Source organism: Gobius niger (genome assembly GCF_951799975.1).
Source record: "Gobius niger genome assembly, chromosome: 16".
Lineage (NCBI taxonomy): Eukaryota > Metazoa > Chordata > Actinopteri > Gobiiformes > Gobiidae > Gobius > Gobius niger.
Window position 1 is genome coordinate 4,095,827 of NC_136867.1, and position 27,768 is coordinate 4,123,594.

The 27,768-nt window shown below is 41.4% G+C and overlaps 1 protein-coding gene across 2 annotated transcripts in view; it reads right to left on the bottom strand.

Annotated features, from left to right (window-relative positions):
- Positions 1–1,975: 1,975 nt before the first annotated feature.
- Positions 1,976–27,768, bottom strand: part of cdin1 (CDAN1 interacting nuclease 1) — a 167,966-nt gene continuing 142,173 nt past the window's right edge. The window contains exons 12-13 of one of the 2 annotated variants that reach the window (XM_079573228.1): positions 9,873–10,055; positions 1,976–2,336 (exon numbers count right to left, since the gene is read on the bottom strand). In XM_079573228.1, coding sequence (XP_079429354.1) covers positions 9,887–10,055 — 169 coding nt within the window. In that variant the 3' untranslated portion in view covers positions 1,976–2,336; positions 9,873–9,886. Of the gene's footprint in view, positions 2,337–9,612; positions 10,056–27,768 lie in introns of those variants that run through there. The other variant, XM_079573227.1, reaches the window with a different exon arrangement.

Genomic DNA, 27,768 nt, shown 5'->3' on the forward strand with positions numbered 1-27,768 from the left:
AAATTGCGAGTGAAATGCCCGAAATCACTGCGAGCAAAAAAACTCAAATCTAAAACTCACAAGGTACAGGAAGAGCCCGACGTCTGTAATGTAATGTGTTATGGCCTGATTTTAATTTATAAAACCACTTTTTCATTATTTCTGTTGTAAGAGAGAAATAAAGGAAAATAAAAAAAGGAAGTGCCTGAGGCCGTGCTGCCCGTGCGGAGAAAACAAACGCACCCCTGAGCGTCTGAACAGACGTCATGTTTGCACTGAAAGTTGTGAAGAAGGAGCTCTTTCTAACCTACTCTGGACAGAGTTTCTTTTTTCTTACCTAACGATAATATCACAGAGAAAAGCGTGTTTGGCTGCGAGAGGTGCAGGACTTTACTCAGCTTTCCTAAAGAAGAGGACACTCGCCAGAAGCTGGAATTTCTTTCCGGGATTCAGCGACTTTCACCAAAACAGTGTTTTTGTGTGACTGTCTCTGATGGATGTTTGGTGAATCTTCGGTTAGCGTGTGTGTTAGCGTGTGTGTTAGCTTGTGTGTTAGCGTGTGTGTTAGCTTGTGTGTTAACGTGTGTGTTAGCGTGTGTGTTAGCGTGTGTGTTAGCTTGTGTGTTAACGTGTGTGTTAGCGTGTGTGTTAGCGTGTGTGTTAGCGTGTGTGTTAGCTTGTGTGTTAGCGTGTGTGTTAGCTTGTGTGTTAGCGTGTGTGTTAGCTTATGTGTTAGCTTGTGTGTTAGCGTGTGTGTTAGCTTGTGTGTTAGCTTGTGTGTTAGCGTGTGTGCTAGCGTGTGTGCTAGCGTGTGTGTTAGCGTGTGTGTTAGCGTGTGTGTTAGCGTGTGTGTTAGCCATTTATGAAGCTGTGTTGCAGATGTCGACTCCTTATAACTGCATCCTGAAGCAACTTCACTTATTGCTGTGATATTTATATTTCTTTTACTGCTAATGTTGCATGGGTGGATTAGCTCGGAGAGAGGGGGCGGAGTTAACTGAATGGAAGGCAAGGCAACTTTATTTATACTGCACATTTCGTACACAAGGTAACTCAATGCGTTGTGTCTTCCGGGTTTATGAAGTCACTTGGGAAAACGAGCTCCTGCTTCACATGAACGCAGTATTTGTCACATCCTGTCCGTGTCCAAGTGAAACAATAAATATCACAAAAATGTCAAACTAAAGAAAACTGGGTCAAAATTTTAGCAAAATCTAAAATATAATTGTGTTAACTATGTTTAAGCAAAAATGGTGTCAAATGTGTCATATGCACATTTTAGTTTTAATGTCAATGACAAAGAGAAAAGTCACTTCTTTTTTTTTGAAGGTTTGTTGTTTCCCACACATGTTCACAAATCTTGACATGTTTTTTATCCACGTGTAGCAGGAACCACCCGCAGTGACTCACATTGCATTATTCATTAGGATTCCAGTATATTCCAACTAGGGATGTCCCGATCAGGTTTTTTTGCCCCCGAGTCCGAGTCCAAGTCATTTGATTTTGAGAATTGCCCGATACCGAGTCCCGATCCGATACCTAATACATTATTTTTAAAATTAAGAAAAAAAAAAAATATTATTCAACTTGTTTTCATTCATGGTTTAGGAGTAACTCTACTTTTTTTTTTCTCATGTAAGCAAGCCTATTAGTCTTTACAGTGTAATATAGTTTTACACAGAGAGGGTGATCTAAAATCCCATTCTTTATTAAATGTGTTTGTTGATTGGCAATGAAAACAAAACTTGGGCAATACATATTTTATGCACTGCAATGTAAAAGAAAGTGGTTCGCGGTAGCTCGAAATCTGATCAAAAGTAACGAGAATGGACACGCATAAATATCCGAGTCCTGATCGGGAGGTGTTTCGATCGAGTCTGTAACCACGTGATCGGGCTCGATTTCCGATCACGTGATCGGATCGGGACATCCCTAATTCCAACCCAAACCCAAAACATGCACAATGGACAAATAGCCCCAGCTGGGGGCTCTGGCCATCATGCATCGCGCTCTGCTCCTGACGGGTCAAATGAAGAGGACAAATCTCACTACAGGCAAAAGAACAAAATCTGTAAGATCCAAAACAGTGTAGCGTTGCCAATAGCAACATGTTCGCTCCTTCGAGAGTTTCCCGGCTGTATTTTGGTCGATCAAAAGGCCGTGTTTGACAAATGGAGGACACTCATGGACAGGCAGCGGTCCAAGGCTTTGCAGTCGGCTCCGATCAAAAGCCTGCGGTGCGATGGCTCGTCCCGTAATAGCCGCGGCAGCAGTGGGTCGCCGTGGAGACAGGACAGGACGGTAGCTCCGCCCACACAGGGTTATGCTGGCGACAGGTGTGGTCAGTCAGTGGGGCGCTGTGGGAGAGAAGTGACCTCAACATCAAGTAAATTCACATGTGGAGGGATTTTATCATGGAGGCCATTGCTCCAGCTATGGGAGCTCCTGACCAAACGTTAACCCATGGCACCTGCAGGTTTCACACTGAAAAAGACGCCATTTTGAAGGTTCTTCTATGCCGAAAATTGATTTGTTTCTTCACCGATTTGTAAAAAAAAATGACATAAGATTTCCCTAATTACCTTTTTGACACGTGTAAAGTCCCCATTCATTTCCATAATGTAGCCAACCCTCCGGAGTCGCCCCTATCCAAGTGTGGAGCGATCCTCGTCCAGCGACTGCACTCGACTTTCCCAGATCCATGTTGTTTATGTCGTTTAAGGCGAGACATTGCAGGTGAATTGAAAAAAAAAAAGTACAGATATCAATTTGAAACTTTTGCTGTCGATCACTGGCATAAATGTGAGAAAGAAATACATTGCAAGTTTTCTGTCATTTTATCTTTTCATATAAGAACAAGGTGTTTTATGCCTAAAAATGCCCCAAATTTCCCATCTTTTCGGCAACGAAATCTAAATAATGGATAGAGCTACATTCAAATTTATGGTTTCATTTTATTGATGAATGAGTTACCAAGACTTTTTCAGAGGGGATTTTGGATTTCTTGTTTAGTTTTAAAATAAGCTGTTTTTTAGTGGAAAAATTTGTAAAAATTTAATTTTCAACCTCATTTTTTGACATTCAAAACTCAATAAATGGGGCTTAAGGGATTAGATAATAAAAAATACCTCTGAAAAAATCTTCCAAATATTGTTCAGTCCAAGGCTGGAAAATTTGAAGTCTTTAGGTCCGACTGACGTGGACATGGTGTCGCCACAATGACAGAAAAATGTGTTTTGAGAAAAAGGCCCTTGAAATTGCATTCTCCCATATAAGTCTATGGGGGAACATTGAATCAGCGCAATATTTAAACAAATTATTGTGAAGATTAGGGATATTTTTTGTTTCCGGGTGAAAGCTTGTATGTTCAGAGACCAATTTGGCCCAAAACCTGAAAACTGAAAAAAAAATGTTTTGCCTGTCTCCCCTTAAGAGTAGAAACCAAGGTGTCTGGGATTGAAGCGATGCAGGTTTCCAAAGTCCTTCCTCGGCCCTCCACAGCACCCCCTACACCCCCGGATGTGTCACGGCGTCCACCTCCAAATCCCCCAAAAGGGAATGGCGGGGTGGGATGGTGAGCGGTTGTGGAGGTGCGTGCGGGGGGTCTGACCTTTTGCCGAATCCACGACCTCCCGCCGTGGACTCAAACACAAGCAAACCGAGACCTTTCCAAACAGCGTACGGCGCCGCTCGGAAAGGCCCGCACGGAGCTCGCCGTTTGGCAGGAAAGGTCGGGGGTAGTGGGGAATAGGAGCGGACAAGGGAGACGGAGATAAATAAGGATGCTAGCTCGTTCGCAGAGAGTTTGGATGAAAATGAAAAAGGCGAAAACAGCGAAAACATTCATGCATTTAGAGATCTGAATTTGAAATTGTAGATAAATACGGGGAAGAATTCACTGCAAGGGGGGGATTTTTGGATGGGTTCAAAGCCCGATAAATAAGGCGATATATTTAGAGGTGTGTCGTCACTCCCACATCTATAGCGTCCTTTACATTTCCATTTTCTTCAGCGTTTTATTGTTTTGACAAGAACAGTGACAAGTTCAGCCGAACACACGTCTCCCCATCTCCCGCTCTGAAAAACCATCAAAAGTCTGGAGTTTTCTAAATTTACACCATTGAAACGCGGCCCGGGCCTGTTGCCTTTGAAGCGCGGCATATTTAGTTTACATTGTGCGCTCGGGCTAATTTATAGGAGCTGACCCGGCTTCTCTTTGGTCTGTCAGCCATATTAGACAACAATGGCAGGAAGGGCTCAGGAACTGATCTGGCTCTTTCACCCCCCCCTCCAGCTTCTATTTAAAACTCTAGAGTAAACTATATATTTTTTACATTTGTACAGCAGAATGAGGTCCAGGCCTTTGTTTACTGCGTCAGACTCTCGCCTTCCAAAACCCCAAACCTTTTGTAGCTGTAATTTTTGAAACCGTTTGTAGCAGATGTGTTTGAAACGGGTGTCTCTGCGGACCAACCTATGTAAATAAAGGATAAGCAGATAGAAACTTGTCCCAAATCAAGTCCTCATTAGTGCTCGAGCGTCCTCTAGGTAAGAGTTAAGGCTCAGTGACTGGACTACAGAGGTTCTTGGCTTTGGTGAGTCCACAAATTGTAGGCCTACATGTCCATGCGGCTTAAGGAAACCCAGGTTGAGACTGTTGTAAACCACTCAAAATCTGTCTCCCTGGAACTCTCCAACTTCATCGCTGGACGTTGTACTTTTGAACCATTGCTTCTCACTTTTGCAGAGGTTTTTGGGGTTCAAAGCTCAGAAAATCAGGCTTCAAAATCTTGTTAAGTACAATGCTGCAAAGTTCGGAGTCTGTAAAAGCCAACAATGTGGAGATGTTGAGTGTAAAGAAAGCCTAATGTTGTAATGTACTTTGGAAGCTGGCGTCTTCCACAAAGACAATGACCATATTTGGATTACGGCGTCTTGTCAGGGGGATTCAAGTTCAAGTGTGAGTAATTTCACACAAAACCCAAATCGCGAGTTGACAAAACGTTCTAAAACAAATATTGCAAAGGGTAAGTGTGGTCTATTCTGTTACTTTGATATTAAAACCAAGATGTAAAGGGAGAAAACGTGACCCCGACATGAAACCGAGTGCGTGTATTCGGTCCTCTCTCACTCCTTTACAGTGAACTATGTCATAAAGCGTGTGCAGTCGTAAACGGCGTTCAGGAGGGGAACGGTCAGCGTTTACAGACCACATGGGGACAGCTGTTTGGGGAGTGCGCTGGAATGGGCCGGGGTTACGAGAGGAAGCCACGGCCGCCCGGTGAACCTGCGGAAAGATCAAGGAGCGGGGCCGAGGGGCAGAGAAGGGTAACAAATCAGGCAACACTTCAGAGGCATTTGACCCGACATACCAGCGGAAGATAACGGAGGGACTAGCATGAGCAGGCTAACGCTTACAGGAGGATACACGGTCTTTCTCCTGCTGCGCAGTGGTGGAGTGAACCTGTGACCCCAACGTGGAGTTTTACATTTTGTCCGGGAGGGTTTCCTGTGCATTAAGGTTGAGCTGTAGTTCTTAGTCCCTATAGGGAGAACTTTCATCCTGCTTAATGTTTCTTCTCCCACATGGACGAAGCACATACATCCATTTTCTTCTGCTTTATCCGAGGGTGTGTCACAGAGGCAGCAGTCTGAGCAGAGATAGCCAGACCTCGCTATCCATGCACACTTCCTCCAGCTTTTCTGAGGGGAACCAGAGGTGCTCCCTGGCCAGCATAGAGACATAGTCCCTCAAGTGTCTTCTGGGTCTTCCCAGGGGCCATCCAAACCAGAAGCCCGAGCCACCTCAGCTGCTCCTCCCAACATGAATGAGCAGCGGCTCTACTCTGGGTGACTGAGCTCGTCACCCTGTCTCTAAGGGTGCACCCAGCCACCCTGCGAAGGGAACTCATTTCAGCCACTTGTATCTGGAATACTGTCCTTTCGGTCATTACCCAGATCTGATGACCATAGGTGAGGGTAGGAACGTAGATCGACCAGTAAATCGAGAGCTTTGTCCGACTCCGCTCCCTCTTCAGCACAACAGTCCGATACAGCGACCGCATCACTGCTGACGCCGCACCGATCTATCGATCTCACGCTCCATTGTGAACAAGACTCCTCCGCTCGAGGCAAGAACTCTCCACCAACCGGAAGAGGGGACGCCACCTTTTTCCGGTGGAAAACCATGGCCTCGGATTTGGAGGTGCTGATCCTCATCCCGGCCGCTTCACACTCAGCTGCAAACTGCCCCAGAGCAGCTGAAGGTCCTGATTTGATGAAGCCAACAGGACAACATCATCTGAAAACAGCAGAGATGAGATCCTGAGGCTCCCAAACCGGACACCCTCCGGCCCCTGGCTGCAACTGGAAGTTCTGTCCATAATAGTGATGTACAGAACCGGTGACAAAGGGCATGTTTTTAGTCCATTCTTTACATCTTTTTTATTTTTCTTAGTCTACGAAAAACATTTAGACATTTTCATGACAGTTATTTATCTTGTTTACTGCTACATACTGGCTTATAGACTCATTTAGGTTGGACTAAATTTGGGTGCAGCGCTCGGAGTCCCTTTGTTAGATCAGGGGTTCCCAAATTGTCCAGGCCACAATCCCCAAAATCCCTCAACAAACAACTGTGGACCCTCTTCTGTAAAATGTTAAGTTTGAATACTGTATTTTGATATTTGACTTAATGTCACAAAAATATAAGATTTTATCAAATTCAATGTCAGAAATGTAAAATACCTTGCAACTCTTTAGTACAGTTTCCCAGGTGAGAAACTGCAATTAACAGTCACAGTCTTGAGGACATGGTGCTTATTGTTGGCAGTTCCAATGATTTTAGCTCCATCCCAGGGCATACTGAGGCTTTACCTACTAGTGAGCATCGTCCATTGACAATATGCCGGGTTCTGTAATACAAAAAGCATTGAGTGAAACATGATGACCCTGTCCACCCTGCAGTCCTTATCTAACCTCAGCGACAGAAGGGAGGGGCGACACAGGCCAGGGTCCCAGGACTGATAAGGGAGCGTCCTGTCCTGTTCTGGCCCTCGAGTACTCACCGTGGGGCCGTCCAGGGGCCACACGCTGACCCCAACAAGTGGTACGATGCTGTTTGGAAGGCTCATTTCAGTGCACTGGGAACGTTGGACCAGGAACATAATGAATGTGAACATCTATATAATCAAGTGAAAATAAGTCATGGCAGTCGGTGTGTGCTTCTGTGGCCCAGGGGTTAATGTGAAGTCTCTCCTGCCGTGAGACCAGTGAGTTCAGAGGCAACTGCTTGATTGATTTCATTTGGCAGTTTGCATCCTACACAGCTATGCAATCAGAGAACAACGAAACAACAACAAACAACAGCCAAAGTTAAGATGTCTTCAATGTTCATGATTTATTTGGCTGAGAAACGAGAACAGAGAAACAATATGCAGTATATCGGATATCAAACTTAAAGAACAGTGAAAGATTACAAACTTCATTGAAATGATGGAAGCACAAACACGCGAGCAGTGACGCAGACGTAGGGCAACAATGGAGGACGTGGTGGATTTTGGCTTCTTCTCATGGCTGTTCATCACAGACAGGCAGGTTTTGGGCGGGAAGTCTCTGTTGGAACATTTCAAAGTCTCCGGTGTGAGGTGACACGTCTGAATACTCACCGATACGAAGTACTGATACAGGTACAAGGCTTTTCCTTCAAAAACACGTAGGATACAGACTGACAGATGGAATACTTTACGAAATGGTTAAGTCCACAGTGTACACCCATGTCCAAAAGTTACTCAATGCTTCAATTTTATTCTTTGAATAATATTTAGATGGTTACTTACTACTACCATCAACTAGATTGGCCTCTTTCTGCATCAGCTTTACTATACAACAATCAACAATCCATAGTTGCTAGATTTGTTTTACAGATGCATTAAGTCTCTAAGCATGAATGTCTAACAACATTAGCCTCCTCGTCTTGTAAACATCGACCCAGCGCTGTTGTACAGTGAAGACAACATTTAGCTCTGGATAAATCCAGCAAAGGCTCTGACTTCGGGGGTGTAGTCTGTAATAAAGTCAGCTCTATGTGGAATATTGTATTTCCACATGTAAGAATTCTCCAGTTCGTTACTCTGCTCAGCTGGCAGGAGCGCCCCGTGCCCGGATGTCAAGTGGTATCGGGACCACAGTAATCAGTACAAATAGTTGATATCGAGTCGATATCGGTGCATCCTAAATGTTTGGTGTAGATTATTCTCATAATTATGAGGGGAAAAATGTATTGCATTGTAGGGATGCACCGATACCACTTTTTCTAAAACCGATACAAGTACGAGTACTTGGATTTAAGTACTTGCCGATACCGAATACCGATACGAGTACAAGGCATTTTCTTCAACATTCTTACTTTTTTCACAGCAGATTGGTTTGTAATTAGTAAATTTACTCATGTACATTTCCTTAAGTGAAGTAGGCGACACATTTAAGAGCAGTTATATTAGAATTGTGCTGATGCCATTTATTTATTTATTTCATTTTCATTCAATATAATTTTTAATTTTTATTGCACTGTCCATCACAGACAGAAAAGCCCATGTCAAAAAGCTCCCAGTGCCTGTGCTTTATTCATTTATGTATTTTATTTAACAATAGTATTGAGATGTTACTTAAATGGTCTCTTTTCGTCTTTACTTCAGCTCCTGTAGATTTTCTCGTGTGTTTGTAGTAACTTAGCGAGTAGCTACAGCGTTTTCATTCTTCTGCTGCAGCTCATTATCGCTCAATATAAACATGCTGTATGAATTTAGTTGGATTTTCTGAGGACTTTTTAGTCGCTGGGTCAGTTTTTCGGATGAATAAACCGCTGGGCATAAAACGGCGTCAGAATGGCCAAAACTGTTAGCTGCGAGTTAGCAACGTTAGCCTGTATGTTGTAAACACTGCAGACGCTGCAGCACTAACAACATTTAGCTCTGGTTAAATCCAGCTCAGACTCTGGTTTAGAGAGTGCAGTCTGTAATAAAGTCAGCTCTATGTGGATTATTGTGTTTCCACTAAACAATTCTCCAGTTTGTTGCTTCTTCTCTCCTCAGCTGAGAGCTGCGCCTCGTAGCTGCGCCTTGTAGGTGCGCTGGCCGCACGTCAAAAGGTATCGGTTTCTGGTATCAGGACCTCATGAATGAGAACGAGTATGAGTACAAGCATGTGGTATCGGCCCGATTCCCGATACTGGTATCGGTATCGGTGCATCCCTATTGCATTGTTTTTGTTATTTTCACATAAAAATTAAACATAATATGCATCAAATTACTTTCTGCAACCAAATCTAAAAAATAGCCAGATTTAAATGAATTATTTGCTGAGAGGGGATTTTGGATCCTATTTAGCTAGTTAGTGAAAATAAATGTGTAAAAATACTATTTTGCCCTGTATTTTTGTGTTCAACATGCAATTGATCAGGCAATGAATAGAGGAGGTATTCATTGGAAGTTATTGAAAAACAGCGTGATACTGGAAACTTTAGGCCCTGTTGGTGCTACTTAAGTGGAAATGCCTTTGCAGAACAATCTAATATTAAATGTTAGAGCAAACTGGTCAGAAAAATGAGCAACTGTCAAAAGTAGGGGGAAAAAAGTGAATATTTCCATTCATCTTTGCTGATTTGATAAATTCCATGCTGCATTCCCATCCCTGTACGATCCGGAGCTCAGGGGTCAGTCGGAGAGCCCGGTTCACTCTGAGTTCATCCCCTCTCTCCGTGTCTCTCGCCAGGAAAGCCAAATTGCTTCCGGATTTGCGCGTCCAGCCCAGCGCGGGGCCGGGTTAAGTGTTCCTCTGTCCTTCCTCCCATTCATTCTACACCGCTCATCTCTCACTCAGGACTTTGGCTGTACCTCAGTTCACCTCTTCACCGGGCGGCGGTGGCGGAGGAGGAGGAGGGGGTGTGAGCTTGACCTGCCTGGTACAGGGTGACGATGTCTGCGGGGAAGGAGTCTTTGAGCAGGATGCCGCGGTCGCGTTGACAGTCGAGTTCGGAGATGAAGCCGTACCAGTAGATGACCAGGCCGGGGCCGAATCTGCAGGTTAAAGAAAATAACACATGAGCTATTGGGTAAAATCAGATTAATGATTACTAATGGGAACTGGACTAAAGAAACTTTTAGATATTCAATATGTTCTTTGTGTCGCTGCACCCTGCGACCTGAGCTGAACATATGTATTTCATATAATGTACACTTTATCTTATAGATAAATCTGACATATACTGTATCAATCATTCTCATATCGTTAATAATGGTTTGATGATTTGTCAGAAAATGTCTAAGTGAATATAAAGTCACACCTGTGTTTCCACCTGTGTGACATGTGTGGGATGTGCTGAGTCCACACTGAGGGCTCACATGTAACACGTCTTCTAAATAGCCCCACGAGGTCCTCGCCCATAATGGACACCCGTGCCCTGCTGTGTCCTCCTCTGAACCTCCACTGTTCAGCTGCAGAACTGCACTCTGACTCTCCAGTCTCTATGTGAAACTAAACATTCTCCTCTTCATTTAAATGGTCACATTTATATTCTACCTTCATTAGACCCAAAGGAATCAGTCACTCATTCACACTGTCATTTACCAGTGTCAGTCACTGAAGGCAAGGTGGGGGAAGTGTCTTGCCAAAGGACACAATGCCAGTGTGCGTCTGTGGGATTTGAACCGCACACTCTATGGTCATAAGACTCCCCACTCCACTCTGCACCACCGTCGCCTCAACCACAAGTTTCTCCAACAGATTCAGTCTTGATGTCCATCACAAACAACTTTGGAAAGATTTTTTTAAAACTACATTGATGACTCTCATAACGTCTGATAGTCAAAAAAGGTTTAATTAATTTGATGTATATTATAAAGTGATATAAGTATTCCAACTGTGTACAGCTGCAGATCCATTCCAATCTCAATCATAGTAGTGCTGATTGAAATTTTATTTAAGGGACAATGCAAAAGTCACAAGAACCTGCATAGCATATATATATATATAGGCAAGGCTAATTTCCATCTTTAGTCCCCATGAAGGCTGTGGTCAGTCATTACCGGCACTATACAATTCATCAAAAATAGTACTACACTATAGGGCTGAAACAACTAATCGATTAATCGACAACTAATCGATTACTAAAAAAGTTGTCAACTATTTCAGAAATCGATTAATTGTTTTCTAGCAAACACAGACTAAAATAGAGCAAAAAAGACATGACAATTATGTATTTTGGATGAAAACCTACTTTGTTTTTAAAGTTAGGGTCTGTAGTGTTTTGTACATTATAAATGTCATTAATATCTGGCTTTGTCTCGTCCAATCAGAAAGCAGAACTAGAACAAAGAGCCTCCTACAAACGTCTACTTTTAGTTTACTCCATCAACATGTCCTCAAGCGGTGCCACTTTAGCTGATGTGATTAAAAAAAAATGCAGAAAAACAATTTCCATGCACCTTTCACAGCCAAGCGATTAATCGATTAATCGTAAAAAATAATCGGTAGATTGATTGATTACCAAAATAATCGTTAGTTGCAGCCCTACTACACTATCATGAAAACAGTCTCATACCCCAGCATGAGCGTCTAACAAGGACATGAATCAGCAATCCCAGCAGTCTTTCTGAAACACTTGAATGAGACAAATGAATGTTCCCAAGCTTTGAAAAGTTGTGACATTCACAGGCACAAGTAAAAGCAACACCCGTCCTTATCACAAACACAGTCATGTCAGATTATGCATGTTTGACATACATTTTTAGTCAAAGAGTTTAGAATGGGCAGTTGTTGGAATAGTATGCCAGGTTTGGACGTCGCACCACGAAAATTACAAAACACAATTTTTTTTTCCCAGGTACGTATCAAAATCCTACAGTGCTATACTGCCTGACCCAAAAAGATTCACCACCTGGATGTAACTAACCGTTCTGACCTGGAGTTGCTGTAGTTGTAGGCCATTTCTCATGATACACAAAGGTTCGGCCTCTGTGGAAGCATGAGACCATTTTTTTTAAAGAATAAAAAGCATCATAACAATTTGAACTTTGAGAATTCCCCATAATCATACACAAATAAAGCGAGGAGCGCGAACACTTCCTGGAGCGCGTATGTTGTGACCGCAGACGCGTTGACCTCCGCCTGCTGCGATGACAACTCCCGGACGCCTGGCTTCGGAGCTTGTTTTGCGGCGGCGGATTGTTCTAGCCCTCCCATTGTAAGCGATGCCGTTTGTATCGCCCCGCCGCAGATGCTAATCTCAGGCCGCCCCGTTCGGACACATTCAAAAGAGAGTTTCCTGGGGAGAGATCAAAGCGCAGTACATCTCGACTGTCCCGCCTTGTTCCTGTTATGTAGTTGGTTAAACGTCCCGTATAATGCTGGTAGAGCATGCGCCTATTGGTCCAAACTACACATCACTTTTTACTTCTACTTGGGAAATGTCAACAAAACTCTTACTTTCTACTGTAAATCCATCTGAAAGTAGGGCTGCTCGATTATTGAAAAAATAATAATCACGATTATTTTTGTCATAATTGAAATCACGATTATTCAAACGATTATTTGTTGCCTTTAAAAAATCCATCAAAAAAGTGACAAAAATCCATCAAAAAAGTGACAAAAATCCAGCAAAAGTGAAAAAAATCCAGCAAAAAAAAGACAAAAATCCATTAAAAAAAAATACAAAAATCCAGCAAAAAAAGACAAAAATCCAGCAAAAAAAATACAAAAATCCAGCAAAAAAAATGCAAAAATCCAGCAAAAAAATACAAAAATCCAGCAAAAAAATGACAAAAATCCAGCAAAAAAATTACAAAAATCCAGCAAAAAAGTGACAAAAATCCAGCAAAAAAAATACAAAAATCCATTAAAAAAAAATACAAAAATCCATTAAAAAAGACAAAAATCCAGCAAAAAAAATACTAAAATCCAGCAAAAAAAATACAAAAATCCAGCAAAAAAAATACAAAAATCCATCAAAAAAGTGACAAAATTCCATCAAAAAAATTACAAAAATCCATCAAAAAAGTGACAAAAATCCAGCAGAAAAAAGACAAAAATCCAGCAAAAAAGTGACAAAAATTAAAAATTCGGGGGAAAAAATGTGAAAAAAAAAATTTGAAAAAAAAATAAAAAAATTATAATCGATTTTTTGCGATTATGCTAATTTTGTAATCGTTTACTGTTGTAATCGAAATCGTAATCGAATTTCGATTAATTGCACAGCCCTATCTGAAAGTGACAAAAGCTTCATGTGATTTGTCGGATTGGATCAATGCGAGAAAGACTTTCACGCTCCAACAGTTCCACCAAATACTTTTTACTTGCATAGTGGTTCTCAAGTACCCCCAATCAAATATTAGACCAACCGCGCTTCACTTGGGCGTCTGATAAAGTTTTACACATACCTAACACTTGCATGTAATTCAAGTGAACAATCGGGGTCAGTGGCATGTATGGTTAGAGCTAGAAACGAGTTTAAGAGAAACGGTTTAAGCTCGACCACCTCCGACTTTCACGGCTTGAAAACAGGAGTAAAACTGGTACGGCTGTCTTTGTATCCTTTGGCAAGACATTAGTGTGACTCTCGCATAGAAATGCCCACTTTTCTTCTTGTTGTTAATCAACTTCTCAGGTTTTACGATCTACTGGAGGCAGGAACGGAAACATTTGGAAGGTAATTTATGATCGAGTTCATTTCATAAAGTCGTAAATTACAATGATACTTCTAACACTTTGTTCGTAGATGATATGTGCGAGATCTACCGCGAAAACAAGTCCCGCAACACAACTGGAACTGTCTCACATGTTTGAACTTCGCTTGCCAGCTGTTTCCTTCAAAGACTTAACTTGGAGTTTACTTCATTTGAGCGTCTGATTTGCAAATAGCGCCTCGAAGCCTCAGCTAGTGCTTTACATCACTGCATTTCAAATCAAGCAGACCAAGTATCAGCTTGGTTGGAGGAGCTTAGGTGTCCAAAGCAGTTCATAAAGTCTGAAAAAGCTTACAAAGCTCTGTGTGTAATCGTAGCCGTCCTGGGGATTTACCATTACCCAATTCTGAAAGGGCACCAATCTTATATTCGTATGTCCTCTGTTTGCAGAATATATGATTTGTATATCTGATTTCTTTAAGTTTAAAACAATGAAAGAAGGAGTTTAGAGGTTTAGAGCAGGGGTAGGCATGTTTTCTTGGCAGAGGGGCCGATTTTCTTTATTGTAAATAGACCGAGGGCCGAAGCCGCTGATTATTAGCCCAAAGTAAAGAACAACACTGTTATGACGATCTTAAATCCGATAAATGACTTAAAATTGTTTGAATTAAAGTTATTTTATTTTGAATTTGAGTCGGTTTGAACTAATCCAAGATACAAATGCTATAGCGCCAATGGGACAAGAATAAAACCCACTTGAAATCAGACAAATAATTGTTTTTCACTTGAAATGACACAAAATTATCTGAATTAAGAGAATAACTACTACTAGAGGTTTTATCTCCTCCAAGACCAGACCAAATCTACTCAAACCTTAGATTTAATCTGTTAATTCAAGTAGATTTATGCCATTTCTTCCTTAAAACGATTATTCTTTTTCCAGTGCACTTCTTTCAAATGCCAGTGTTGTACATAATATATGACCTAACTGGGTGCATTGACAGTATTTCTACCTTTCTTTCTCCCATTTAACTCTAATAATGTTAAAAGCACTGTCTAATTTGGGTAATCATGTTTCTCAAACTCATCTTGAGAGTCAGAGGTCCTGTGCTGGAGGGCCGGATTTGGCCCCCGGGCCTGACGTTGCCGACCCCTGGTTTAGAGTGTTAACGTGTCCAAACTCATTCCCAACATTCGATGATACAAATCTCAACACAGATCGAAGCATGACCGCTACGGCAACTACAGCGCATGCGTGAAATGTTCGAACAGTATTCTGGCCACGTGAAGTTTAATTGTCTGCAAATCTATTCAGATCAGTTAACGACAGCGTAGACCAGGGGTAGGCAACGTCAGGCCCGGGGGCCAAATCCGGCCCACAAGCACAGCACCTCTGGCCCCCAAGATGAGTTTGAGAAACATGATTACCCAAATTAGACAGTGCTTTGAACATTGTTAGAGTTAAATGGGAGAAAGAAAGGTAGAAATACTATCAATGGACCCAGTTAGGTCATATATTATGTACAACACTGGAATTTGAAGGAAGTGCACTGGAAAATAATAATCGTTTTAAGGAAGAAATGGCATAAATCTACTTGAATTAACAGATTAAATCTACGGTTTGAGTAGATTTGGTCTGGTCTTGAAGGAGATAAAACCTCTAGTAGTAGTTATTCTCTTTATAGGTGACGTTCACGATTTCGAATGTGATGATGTTATAATGTCAGATGGAGGGTGGGGCCAATACAACTCTATGGGAGAAATGCAGTTTTTGTAAGAAATCTCCAAAACGAAAATTGACAAATGTTTTTCCTCATCAGTGTTTGATTGTGATCGGATTCACAAACCTGACATATTATTTTTTTGTCTGAAAGTCCTTTCTATTGGACAACATCACGGTCGTGTTTTCACATATTGTCACCACTTTTGGATGTTTTTCTGAGAAAATAATTGGACATTAGTTCATATGGGCTGAGAGAGGAGATAATGAACTTTGTGACAGTTTTTGTTTCATGTGGATTCCACCAGTAATGACTGAGGTATGAGCCAAAAAACAAAGACATAAAAATATGCATTTTGTCAGTTACCACAGTTACCATAGTTACCGTCAGTTGACCTCCACCTCAATGTTAAACTGTGGGCTCTTTAGAATGTTGTGATGTCACGTGAACGCAACCTATTCAGATAATTTTGTGTCATTTCAAGTGAAAAACAATTATTTGTCTGATTTCAAGTGGGTTTTATTCTTGTTTCATGGCGCTATAGCATTTGTATATTGGATTAGTTCAAACCGACTCAAATTCAACATAGAACAACTTTAATTCAAGCAATTTTAAGTCATTTATCTAATTTAAGATGGTAACTTTTCCAGTGTCATGCTTTACTTTGGGCTAATAGTCAGCGGCTTCGGCCCTCGATCTATTTACAATAAAGAAAATCAGCCCTCCGCCAAGAAAACTTGCCTACCCCTGGCGTAGACGGACATATGCGGGGCGGCGTCTCTGACTGTCGTGTGGTTGATGGTGGTCTGAGAGGACAAACAAGCAAACACAGACTTTTCCATGAACACAACAACCACACTCAAAACAATGACCTTTGGAACCACGGACGAATGCTCCAACCACTGAGCCGCTTGTACCTTTCCCAGTCGCCTTAGGTTAGTTTTACGATCTACGGGCCAAGAGCAGAACCATTTTCTGACAAAATTTACGACCTACTTCATTTTATAAACTGTAAATCAAAGTTTGGCTTCTAGCATTTTGAGATGTCTACCGTTAAAAACAAGTCCCACAACACAAGTTCGGCAGCCGGCCTTCAGCTGTCTGATGTACCGCCTTAACGCGCTCTCTCACATGCGTCCAACCCTAAAGTGTCTGCTAACACCGCGCCCGGAGAGCTTTAGCAAAGGGTCACGTAGAATGGAGTGCAACAAGTATTTCCAACCCTTCGTCTCTCCCCAAAAGTCCATAAATCATCTTTTCCCTGGCCATTTCCCTTTCTGCCTCATGGAGATTCTAAGTACTCTTTGAACACTCGCTCCCATGCATAAAGACGTGTCACTGCTGAACTTGAGGGGGCCCCCCCGAATGCGGAGGCAGACAGGAGAAAGGCAGGGGTTCAGGTAAGACTGTCGTATATTCACGGACAGTTAACAGGGTTCGGGCCCCCAAGAGGCGAGAGCGTGGGGGAGCCAAAAGGGGGCCAAGGAGCCGGCGATGGAACAGCCTGGAGGTGCGGAGGTACGTGATCAATCATTTCAATTAAAGCAGGAGGCGCTCGGACCCCACGGTGCCGTTTGGAGCGAAGGTATGGGACTCTTTACGGTTCTGCTGATTTACGAACGTTGGCATTACACGACCGGACTGTGGAATTATATGACAGCAAACATCTAAGGAGAGAGACCCTTTTTTATGGGACACATTTTTGGATTTTCACTTTCCCATACAAGCGCCAAACTCGTCTCAAATGTGGTCAAGGACTTTGTTTGAGAAAAGCCATCCAATCCAAGATCGTTCAGGAAGGGTCATCGGATACATGTATCAGCACATCAATACTTTTTAATAGTATTTTAACACCCAAACAATACAAATTCATACATTCCATGGTCATTGTATTCCAAGAAAGATTGATTTACCAGTTGGCCTTTACCACGTAAAGCCTTAAAGGGACACTGCGTAACATGTTGCCATGAGAACAAACATGCTTCTAATGACCAGCTTGATACAGAAAATGCTATTACTGCAGTGGGTGATCCACCTAACCTGTTTAAATCTCAAATTCTACTGACTTTAGTCACATCTCCATGGCGACGAGCTGGAGACGCACCCACTCCCGGTGATGTTACAGTTATGTTTTAGGAGAGCTGAGCCGCTCACAGCAAGGGCACATGTTTGTTTGTGCATTCATGAGGTATTTTTCAATGATGAAAATATCTGTAATGTAATAAATGCTCGTATTTCAATTTTGTTTATTGGCTATAATGTTACGCAGTGTGGCTTTAATGCTCTGTGGAAAACCTTTGATTCTGAGTAGTATTATTCTGAAGTAACAGCAACTTGAGAAAATCATTTGGCTCTGCATTCCAAAGTGGAAAACTAACGTGTCAAGAGCTTCATGTGACAAATAAAAGGTGAAGGTTAAAGACTACAATTAACCCCTTAACTCCCGCCTGAACCGAGCACATTTTCTCCAATTTGGCTTTACCCCAGTCGCTTCCGGAAAAAAGTTGTGAAAATAACAACAAAACTGAGACGAAAACAATGAGGAAAATGTGACAAAAAGTGAGAAAACTTTGACACAAAAGTGCCGAAAAATTGACGAAAAATGTCACAAAAATTGACAAAATATGACAAAAGTGTGACAAAAAGTGACAAAAAATTGACAAAAATGTGATAAAAAACTAACAACAAATTACAAAAATGACCAAAAAGTGACAAAAAAATGACGAAAAAATGACAAAAGATGAGAAAAAAATCAGGTAAAAAGTGCCAAAAATGTCTCAAAAATGTCACAAAAAATGGACAAAAAATGTCACAAAAAGTTTACAAAAAATGACAAAAGTGTGACAAAAAGTGACAACACATTTACAAAAAATTACCAAAATTACCAAAAATGGACAAAAAATGGACGAAAAGATGACAAAAAATAATGAAAAAGTGCCAAAAATGTCACAAAAATGTCAAAAAAATTGACAAAAAATGTCACAAAAAATTGACGAAAAATGACTAAACATTTACAAAAAATGACAAAAATGACCAAAAAGTGATAAAAAATTGACAAAAATGTGATAAAAAATTGACAAAAAATGACAAAAATGACCAAAAAGTGACAAAAAATTGACGGAAAAATGACACAAAAAAAAACTAACTAAAATGTGACAAAAAATGAAAAAAAAAAATGAAGAATTTTTTTTACAAAAAAGCTACAAAAATGAGTTGAATACCCCAAAAAATGATGGGGAAAAAATCTGATGACGTGAGGAAAAAGATCCATTTAGATTACTTTTGTAGATCTTAGCTTTCAAAGGAGGCGTTACACTGGCCTACAGGATTTGGGTAAAGCTGAACTGGAGAAAATGCTCTCAGTTCAGGCGGGAGTTAAGAGGTTAACCTAATATGTGGCTTTAAATACTGCAGTAACAGCGAGTATCCCAGCACTGAGTCAGACAACCCAGCGACCTCATCATTCCAGGCGGAGGATTACTTGTTATGACACATTGTACTTGATGTATGCAGCGTGAAGCCTTCAGACCTTGAGGCACTTTTTGTTCTACAGACAGCATAAAAATTCTAAGTCCATATCTTCTTTCTTTTTCTTTACTTTTAAGAGGCCGTCAAAGCTCTGCACGCTCCCTCGCCCCGTCCCGCGTTCTACGACTTTCCCCCAAAGTGATTTACGGTTTTGTGTCTTTGCGCAAACAGGCTAACGCTAACAGCCCCGGCTACAGCTTTTACACTCCATTCCCCGAGACTCTGAGGGAAACTCCATTCCCGTACTCAGCCTCGCCGACGCTTAATATGGAATTGTTATGGAACTTAAACCTAAACATTTACATTGCCGAAAGGGGTTGCGGCGAACTGTACGAAGCGGGTCACAAAAAATGTCTATCCACGGAGGCAAGGGGTTGACGCCGTACATATTTCAATTTGAGTTGTGGCCTTGAATATTTCGCTGAATGTTTATTAGATATTCAAGATTTAGAAAATAATCCAAGGCTCTTATTTTAAGGGTAGTTTTACTCGACAAAATGTGATACAAGGAATCTAAACAAAAGCAGTAAGAGACGTCAATATGTTTGCTGAAAAAAAGAGTGGCTCATTTCTAACGTTCCTAATATATTTGTAGCATCCCAATTCTTCACAGAAACGACTTTAAAGGCACCTTTCACAATTTGCACGGGCACATTTCCGGGGCATTTTTACAGAAACATTCGCCTGAGAGGTCATGAAACTGATACAAAGGCTTTATAATTAGATGCGCAGCGTTTTCCCTCACAAATGTCAAATTCCGTCACATTACTAGAAAAAAAAGTTTGATTTGTGTTTTAGAAGTCTGACAGACAAAACCTAAAAGTACTGTGAATTCCAATTTTGTTGAAAGAACGTGCCACAAAATGATGATGCACAGTGCAAATAGTAACTGATGAACAGGTACTGTATAAAGAACTGTGTGATAAAACGCCTGCTGGAGTCTGGATTGTCAGTATAACGTCACCATGCTTTTAGAAGAACTTCTTCTAAAAACAAGTACATATTAAGTATTTGTCGAGTGAGTACTTCCTGCCTCAGTCCGAAAGTTTTATCATTCATATTGCACGCCTTCAGAGCAAAGGTGCAAAGGGTCGGACTTGTACGTGGCATGTTGAATTTACCCCTCCTGGAACCGCCATCTTAACGTGGTGGAGGGGTTTGAGCGCCCGAATGATCCTGGTGCTCTGTTGTCGGGGGCTTCGTGCCCCTGGTAGGGTCTCCCATGGCAAACAGGTCCTAGGTGATGGGTCAGACAAAGGGCAGTTCAGAAGCCCCTTAGGAGAGACCAACAGGCCAGAGAATCGTGAGGCCGTCCTTCTGTGGACCCACCACCTGCAGGAGGAGCCATAGGGGGCTGGTGCATGTGATTTGGGCAGCTCGGACAGCTTCTCCCATGACCCGGCAATGGACAAGTGGAAGAAAATGGATGGATGGATGGATGGATTTTTAGATCATTCTACTCATGTTTAATCAGTTTTGTTAAGAACCAGACAGTGTACCGGTTATGACATTCTGAATAAGATGCGCAAGAAAACCCACGGTGCTCCCTAAATATCCCTGTGTACATATTTATAAAACAATACTCTGTGTATTTTAGGCTCCAGAGTAGTGCGGGGGCTTATGATAAAAGGAGCTAAACACTTGAGCAATATTGCAAACAGATGGCTTTATAGGACTTTTGTCTAAACACAAGGACAAATACTATCTAAGGAAGCACTGGACACTATAGAGAAAAGTGGGATAACAATACAGACTACTGAGGGAGCCGGCACCGCAGAGCTAAAAAAAAGGGGTTTGTATAGTGTCGTATAATAAGAACAGAGCAATGTTTTTAACTGTAGCAAGTGCCTGCTCTTTCAAACATTTCAATGGGAGCTATTCCAGATTGCGCTCAAGTTATTTGTGCAGCAATTTCAGAATTTTGCCAGGTTAACTATATGGAAAACTTTAGTTCAAGATTGTTTAGATCAGATTCTGCGACCAATGAGTCCCAAATGCGACAACACAATGGTAGATTTAAAGTGTGGACGGCCCCCTCTCGGTCTGAAGCGCTCCCTCCACTCCACGCGTGTAAATTACAGTTCATAATAAGGGTCGGCCCCGTCTTAACCTGGCGACTGCCGCTTACGCTCCCCGCACCTTGAAGCCTTCATCTCCCAATAAACACCGGGGCATGTAACGAGTGGGTGAAATTGTTTGTGAAATGTGGCTAATTTGAGTGGCTCTTTCAGGGGGCCACTTGACAAGCCCGGGCATGGAGTGCTTTCGTTAGCGCTAATGAGGGTCTGCTGCTACTGCTGCTGTTTAAAGCAGGAGCCAGAGAGAGAGAGAGGCACTAAAGAACCCAAGTGGAGGCGACCAGAGGGGTAGAGGGAGTGTAGAAAGGACTGTCAAGAGTTAAGACACGCCATATTATTTTATTCTGTCGTTATTTAAGCTATAAGTGCAGGGTGTCCCTTTAATAGAGACTTTCGATGGTTACCAATAGTTTAAAATCAAGCTTATCAAGTCAACCAATATATGTATGGCTGGGTTAGCAGATCAGTCTGAAAAGATTTGGTCGATTGCTAATATGCATTGTACCACACAAATGGTAGTGGCCGCCATATTAACTGCTCAACAAATGCAACGATAGTGTGCAAGCAAGCAAACTTTCTGAAACTAAGAATTTGAACTCTTCTTAATATTTAACAGTCTTGTAGCCATCAGTTTGATTAAAATGGGGCTCACTGCGGTGAATTTGGGTGTTAGGTGGATTCCATTAAACGAGAATCCTCCGTTTCAGTGAAAATTAGGCTCTAATGAAAGAACTGTGCAGCGCTACACCTCCTCCGCAGAGCATAGGTCTGCTTTCATACTTTGATTTTCTTCACGGCAACACATAAACGAGGCTTTGCATGCATGAGCCTTTATACAGTACACAAAATCGGTAACGGTTTGGATCATGGACTAGTCTGTGGTCCATTATCCTATTCAGAAATGTGATTTAGTTAAATTACAATGTAACATATGGAAGTAGGACTGAAAAAAACTAATCGGTTATTATCACTATTTCTGTAATTGATAAATGTTTTTCTGTTTTACAAAAAAGACTTTGTAAATGTCATAAATATGATCTGTGTCTCAAGACATTTCTCAAAAAGCAGAATGAGCTCCACTCTTATTGGTGCCAGATCCCTTAGTTTAAACCAGTCTGGAAATAAACTTCCTCAATCCCAACTCCTGTCAAAAGTCAGTAGCAGTCGTCACTGCTCAGTGGCTGAACTCTGGAGGGTCTTAGCTTTCAAATTAGGAATGGCCTGTTCATACTGACTTGTGCTTGTGCTCAACAGCTTTGAGAAAAAGAATTTCATCTGTAGTAACTTTTTTAAAGCACAGAGCCTCCTGCAAAGATTTTAAATTTAAGTTTATTTCATCAACACGTTCTCAACTTTTATGTGGGAAAAAGTCCACATTTCACAGCCATTCAATGAATTATAAAAAAATAATGTGCAGATTCATTGATTACCAAATTAATCGTTTGTTGAAGCCCTATGGAACCCTTGCAAAGGATAAAAAATGCAATAAAAAATAACAGAGAAATGAACTCTAATGAAACCACTAGTTGACCCAGGTCAATACAATTGACTTTTGATACTCCATGTCAGGGATAAGACCATTGCTAATATTAAAACCGCGTATTTCCGCCACACCCTTTGAAACAGTAGTCTTAACACCACATCGCACGTCCCACAAAAGTCAACAGCACCTCTCGATCCTATTTTACACTTCTCATCCGTCACCCTTTGTCATTTCTAATTCCCCTGTTGGTTCCCAGTCAGACTTGGACTCTCTCTGACCCGTCCCTCGCTCTCTCCGTGCAGAAAGACCTGTCCGGGGATGTGCGGGGCAGGGGAGGGAGAGTGACTAAAGCCAATGTTTGGCCGCGGGTTAGCCGCGCTGTAGCGCTGAGGTGATGTATGGATGCGTGGAAACAAAGAGGCCATTGTAGGGAGAGCTCCTCGGCACGGTTCAGCCGCAGGTAAAGGCTTAGGCTGTCCAAACCATCACCGCGCGGCTGCCGAAAATGACTGTGAAAAAAAAGGAGGGTCTTTCCGGGAGTTAAAAAAAGCAATAAAGTTTTAAGTGTGTTCATATTTTTTTGCCGTCTTCAAATAAATTACTGTGGTGTTTTTGCAAAAGATGAACAAAATATGAAAACTCTTTTGCCTACTTTGACTTAATTATGACAATATTGTGGAGTTGTCGCCTAAAATACTTTAATGGATCATTACATTTGTTTTAGAAATGTGGAGGATAGAAACGCTTTCCTTCTATGACGCAACAAAATCCTGGAAATGGGCTTTGTAAGCACACAAGCCTCCTCCGAGTGAACTCTCTGGAGGCCGCTGTTCGACAATAAGAAACAACAATAATGAAACAGCTAAAAACATTTATATTAAAGACAGGCTCATTCTTTTTTTAGCGCCTTCTTGAAAATGTCAGTGCAATTTTGATTTTTTATATAATGTATATTATCATCATGTCAAAAACATCACACTGGGAGCAATTCATCTATTTATTTGGACAAGCCACTGCTGCTAACTCATAGTGAAATAACGGAAGAGGAAAAGCAGCTTAGAATCCTTACATTATCAAGCTCCTATATAAACACTATGTACTTTTATCAAATTATACTTTTAACTTGCAGCTAAATCACTACCCTCTCTCTGTGTCACGTCCCTCCTCTCATAAATCACCAAACTCCCACACGCCACATTAGAATATAAAACACAAGTTCAAATGACTATCTCTCGTGCGCTTAGGCTATAATCAAGGTGGGGCACAGGGGCAATAAAAGGGCCGTTTTATGTGTCAATGGGCCTTGGAAAATGGAGGGTGACGTGCATTGTGCAGGAGCGTGCACGGCAGAAGGTCGGTGGGCGGGCTTACGGAGAGGCCAGGTCAAGTTAAGACAACTCAACGCTGCAATTTACTCGAGCTCACAATTACAGCGCGGTAACAGGTAACTTACGGACACACGCACGAGGTACAGCTTTTGACCCTCACAAGAACTGAGCTGAGATGAAAACGGTATGATGTAGTAGTATTAGTTATCTTTTAAAGAATACGTCTGTAATGTAATTCTGTATTTCTGTTGTAAGAAAGAAATAAGGGAAAAAACAACTCTCCCCCTGAGCGTCTGAACAGACGTCATGTTTGCACTGTAAGTTGTGAAGAAGGAGCTCTTTCTAACCTGCTCTGTACAGTTTCTTTTTTCTTACCTAACGATTATGTAACGGAGAAAAGCGCTACAGAACTTTATTCAACCTTCCTAAAGAAGAGGTCAATCGCCAGAAGTTGGAATTTCTTTCCGGGATTCGGCGACTATTAACCAAAATTGTTCATAGTGGATTAACTTTTATAACCAACACGAGTCCCATAATGTAAACACCCGATGGAGCGGCCAGGACAGAGCTGTGGTGAGTCAAAACACGTGTGCTAGCGTGTGTGTTAGCGTGTGTGTTAGTCATTTACGAAGCTGTGTTGCTAATGTCAACTCCTTATAACTGCATTGTGACTTCACTTGTTGCTGTGATATTTATATTTCTTTTACTGCTAATAATGCATGGGCGGATTAGCTCGTAGAGAGGGGGCGGAGCTAACTGAAGCGAAGCATCGTGTCAATCTAGGGCTGTGCAATTAATCGAAATTCAATTTTGATTACTACACAGAACGATTACATAATTAGCATAATCTTTTTTTCCCCCTCAATTTTTATTTTTTTTTGCAAAGCAGACTTGCATTATTTCATAGCGCTGGGATTATTTTCCCTTCGCATTTCTCGTGCCATGGCTCATGTTTTTGCCAGCGCTGTGTGATGATGTCATCAGGCCGCGCTGCTCAGTTTACTTGTGCAGGTGTGAGGGCTGGCCAGCAGGGGGCAGGTGTGAAACAGAGACCTCTCCTTAATCGAGGCAAACTTGAAAAATCATTTGTACTTTTATGACTGTTCAGAAAACAGAAAATATTCAGCACAGGTTTTTTTTATTAATAAATATGTAAATAAAATAAAGACTTTTTTTAAGGCAACAAATAATCGTTTGAATAATCGTGATTTCAATTATGACAAAAAATAATCGTGATTTTTTTTTTTTTCAATAATCGAGCAGCCCTATGTCAATCAATGAATCTTTATAACGCTTTTCATACATTTCATATAACACAAAGTGCTTTACAGATTTAAAAACACTCTCTCTTTCCGGTTTGCCAAATACCCCCCAGAAAATACTCCATAGTGGTAGAAGTAAAATATATCATATAAATGCCTACTGTTTACTTTGGGATGGCTAAAATAGCATGATGCAGATCCTTTAAATCTCATATTTGGCTGCCTAGTTAGTTAGTTGAAAATATCTATTACATAACTGCTTTATTCTATTTATTGAGTGAAATATTAAAACACAGTGAAATGAAGTGAAATGTCTTTGTATAGTTTGTATTGTAAACTGCCAATGTCAATGTGGAAATACAGACTATGCAAAGTTTTGAAAATAACTTTGTGAAAATTTCAAAAACAAACTTGTAGGTAAGCGAAAACGCCATTTTTCAACTGTTATTTTGACTTTTTAACATTAAAAACAGCTTAAAATGACTATTAATATATGAACCACAGCTTAAGCGAGAAAAGAGTGAAGTTCCAGAAACCCTGAAACATCACTGACATGTTGTTGCATTGTTACTGCGACTGTTTCCTTTGTAAAACTGTAGATAGGAATTGTACGACCAAGAATAATCCCTAAAATGTCATGATTTGACCACATTTACCACATTTCTCTCATCATATCCCTCTGGCACTGAAAAAAAGAAGTAGTTTGCTTTTATAGCGCTGATCCAAATCCGCAGAAAACTCTTCAAAGCCCGTGGGTGAGGGGAGTCCGTGTATAGCGTGTGCACGTCGTTGGACCGGGCCTAATAGAATCCACATTCCCAGCGTGTGTGCACAGAAGCTCCCAGCGGTGTCCTGTGCTCCGCGGATCATTGTTGTGTTTGTGCAGCCGATTCTTAAAAACTACAATGAAATTAGATTTGCACCCCGGCTCGGGAGCCCAAACACCGGGGATATCCTGTGTTGTTGGATTCTCAGCGGTGGGGCCTGTTAGCCTGACTTAGGGGCGACTTCTGTGGTTTCACCTCCAGAGCGCTCTATGCTAACACTCAGCGGCGACTGATACTGATACATATGATAGCCTTTTGAAATGTGGGAATCATTTCACGGAAGATGACAGAATGATTTCGGGGCTTTGACTGCGCAAGAGGGTTCAAGCATGTGTCTATGCCCCTCTGTTTGTTTCTACTAGTTTTCAGTAACAATCTGAAACACATCTTTATCACTATCTTTTTTTTTTAACCAACAAAGTAACCAGTTATTTCACGGAATTTAAAGACACATTTGCCTGCTTGTTGTGCCTGTTCCAAAGTCTGGAACAGTCAATCAAATCTCTAAATGTTTTACATATCGATCCAATCACAGACCGCGTTGTCACGACAGGAAGACCAAAAGGGATGCACCGATACCACTTTTTCTGAAACAATACGATACGAGTACTTTGATTTGAGCACTTGCTGATACCGAACACCGATACGAGTACAAGGCATTTTCTACAACATACTTTTTGAAGTGAATAGACGGACTTTTTCACAGCAGATTGGTTAGTAATTAGTTAATTTACTCATTTACATTTCCTTGAGTAAAGTAGGCGACACTTTTAAGAGAAGTTACATCAGAATTGAACAGCCATTATATTTTGAACATTTTTGGTTCAACATTATTTAAAAAATGTAATACATTGTCCATCATAGACAGAACAGCTCATGTCCAAAAGCGCTCAATGCCTGTGCTTTATTCATTTATGTATTTTTATTTAACACTAGTATTGAGATGTTATTTATTACTGCAGCTAAATGGTCTCTTTTCACCTTTACTACAGCTCCGTGTGGATTTTCTCGTGTGTTTATAACAACTTAGCCAGTACAGCATTTTGTTTGTTTTGCTGCAGCTCAATTTCGCTCAATATAAACATGCTGTATCTCTTTATTTTGTATTTTATGCATACTTCTTAGTTGCCGGTTTAGTTTGAAAGTTGAATTGAGCCCCTGGGCATAAAGCGGCTAAAGAATCACCAGAGCCGTTAGCGGCTAGTTAGTAACGTTAGCTTGGGTCTTGTAAACACTGCAGACTCCACGCTGCAGCACTAACAACATTTAGCTCTGGTTAAATCCAGCACAGACTCTGATTTAGGGAGTGTCGTCTGTAATAAAGTCAGCTCTATGTGGAATGTTGGATTTCCACTTAACAATTCTCCAGTTTGTTGCTATTTTCTCTCCTCAGCGGGATTGGGACCTCATTAATGAATACGATGAGAGAGCATGGTAAACGTCTTTACAAGGACGATTTTGGACAGCGTTCTTGCCGTTACGAAACAAATGCATATATGTTGAAGAATGTAGAACAGAATAGCACGATAAAACATTGTGTAGACAGTATTTTATCAACAACCATTGAGCTTTAGCATGTAGCTGCTTGCTAAATTAGCGCCAACAGCTTTACACAACCCCTTTAATTTGAAAATGATCTAGCTGATCGGCCACACTGCTGTTTTGAAGCGTGGGAACCTTCAATACAAAAAAGGGGTGAGTCGGGCTCTCCCAGCGCTCCAGCCTTGGCCTGGCGTTTAAATGGAAGTGACCCAGCGAGGGGTAGGTCTGGCTGGATGCAGGACTTCAGACTGCCCCAGGGCCTCGCGCTCTCTCTCGGCGGGCTGTTTACATTCCTGGGGGTAATTTTAGCCCCCGGGGGTGGCACGCAGCATGGGGGAGCC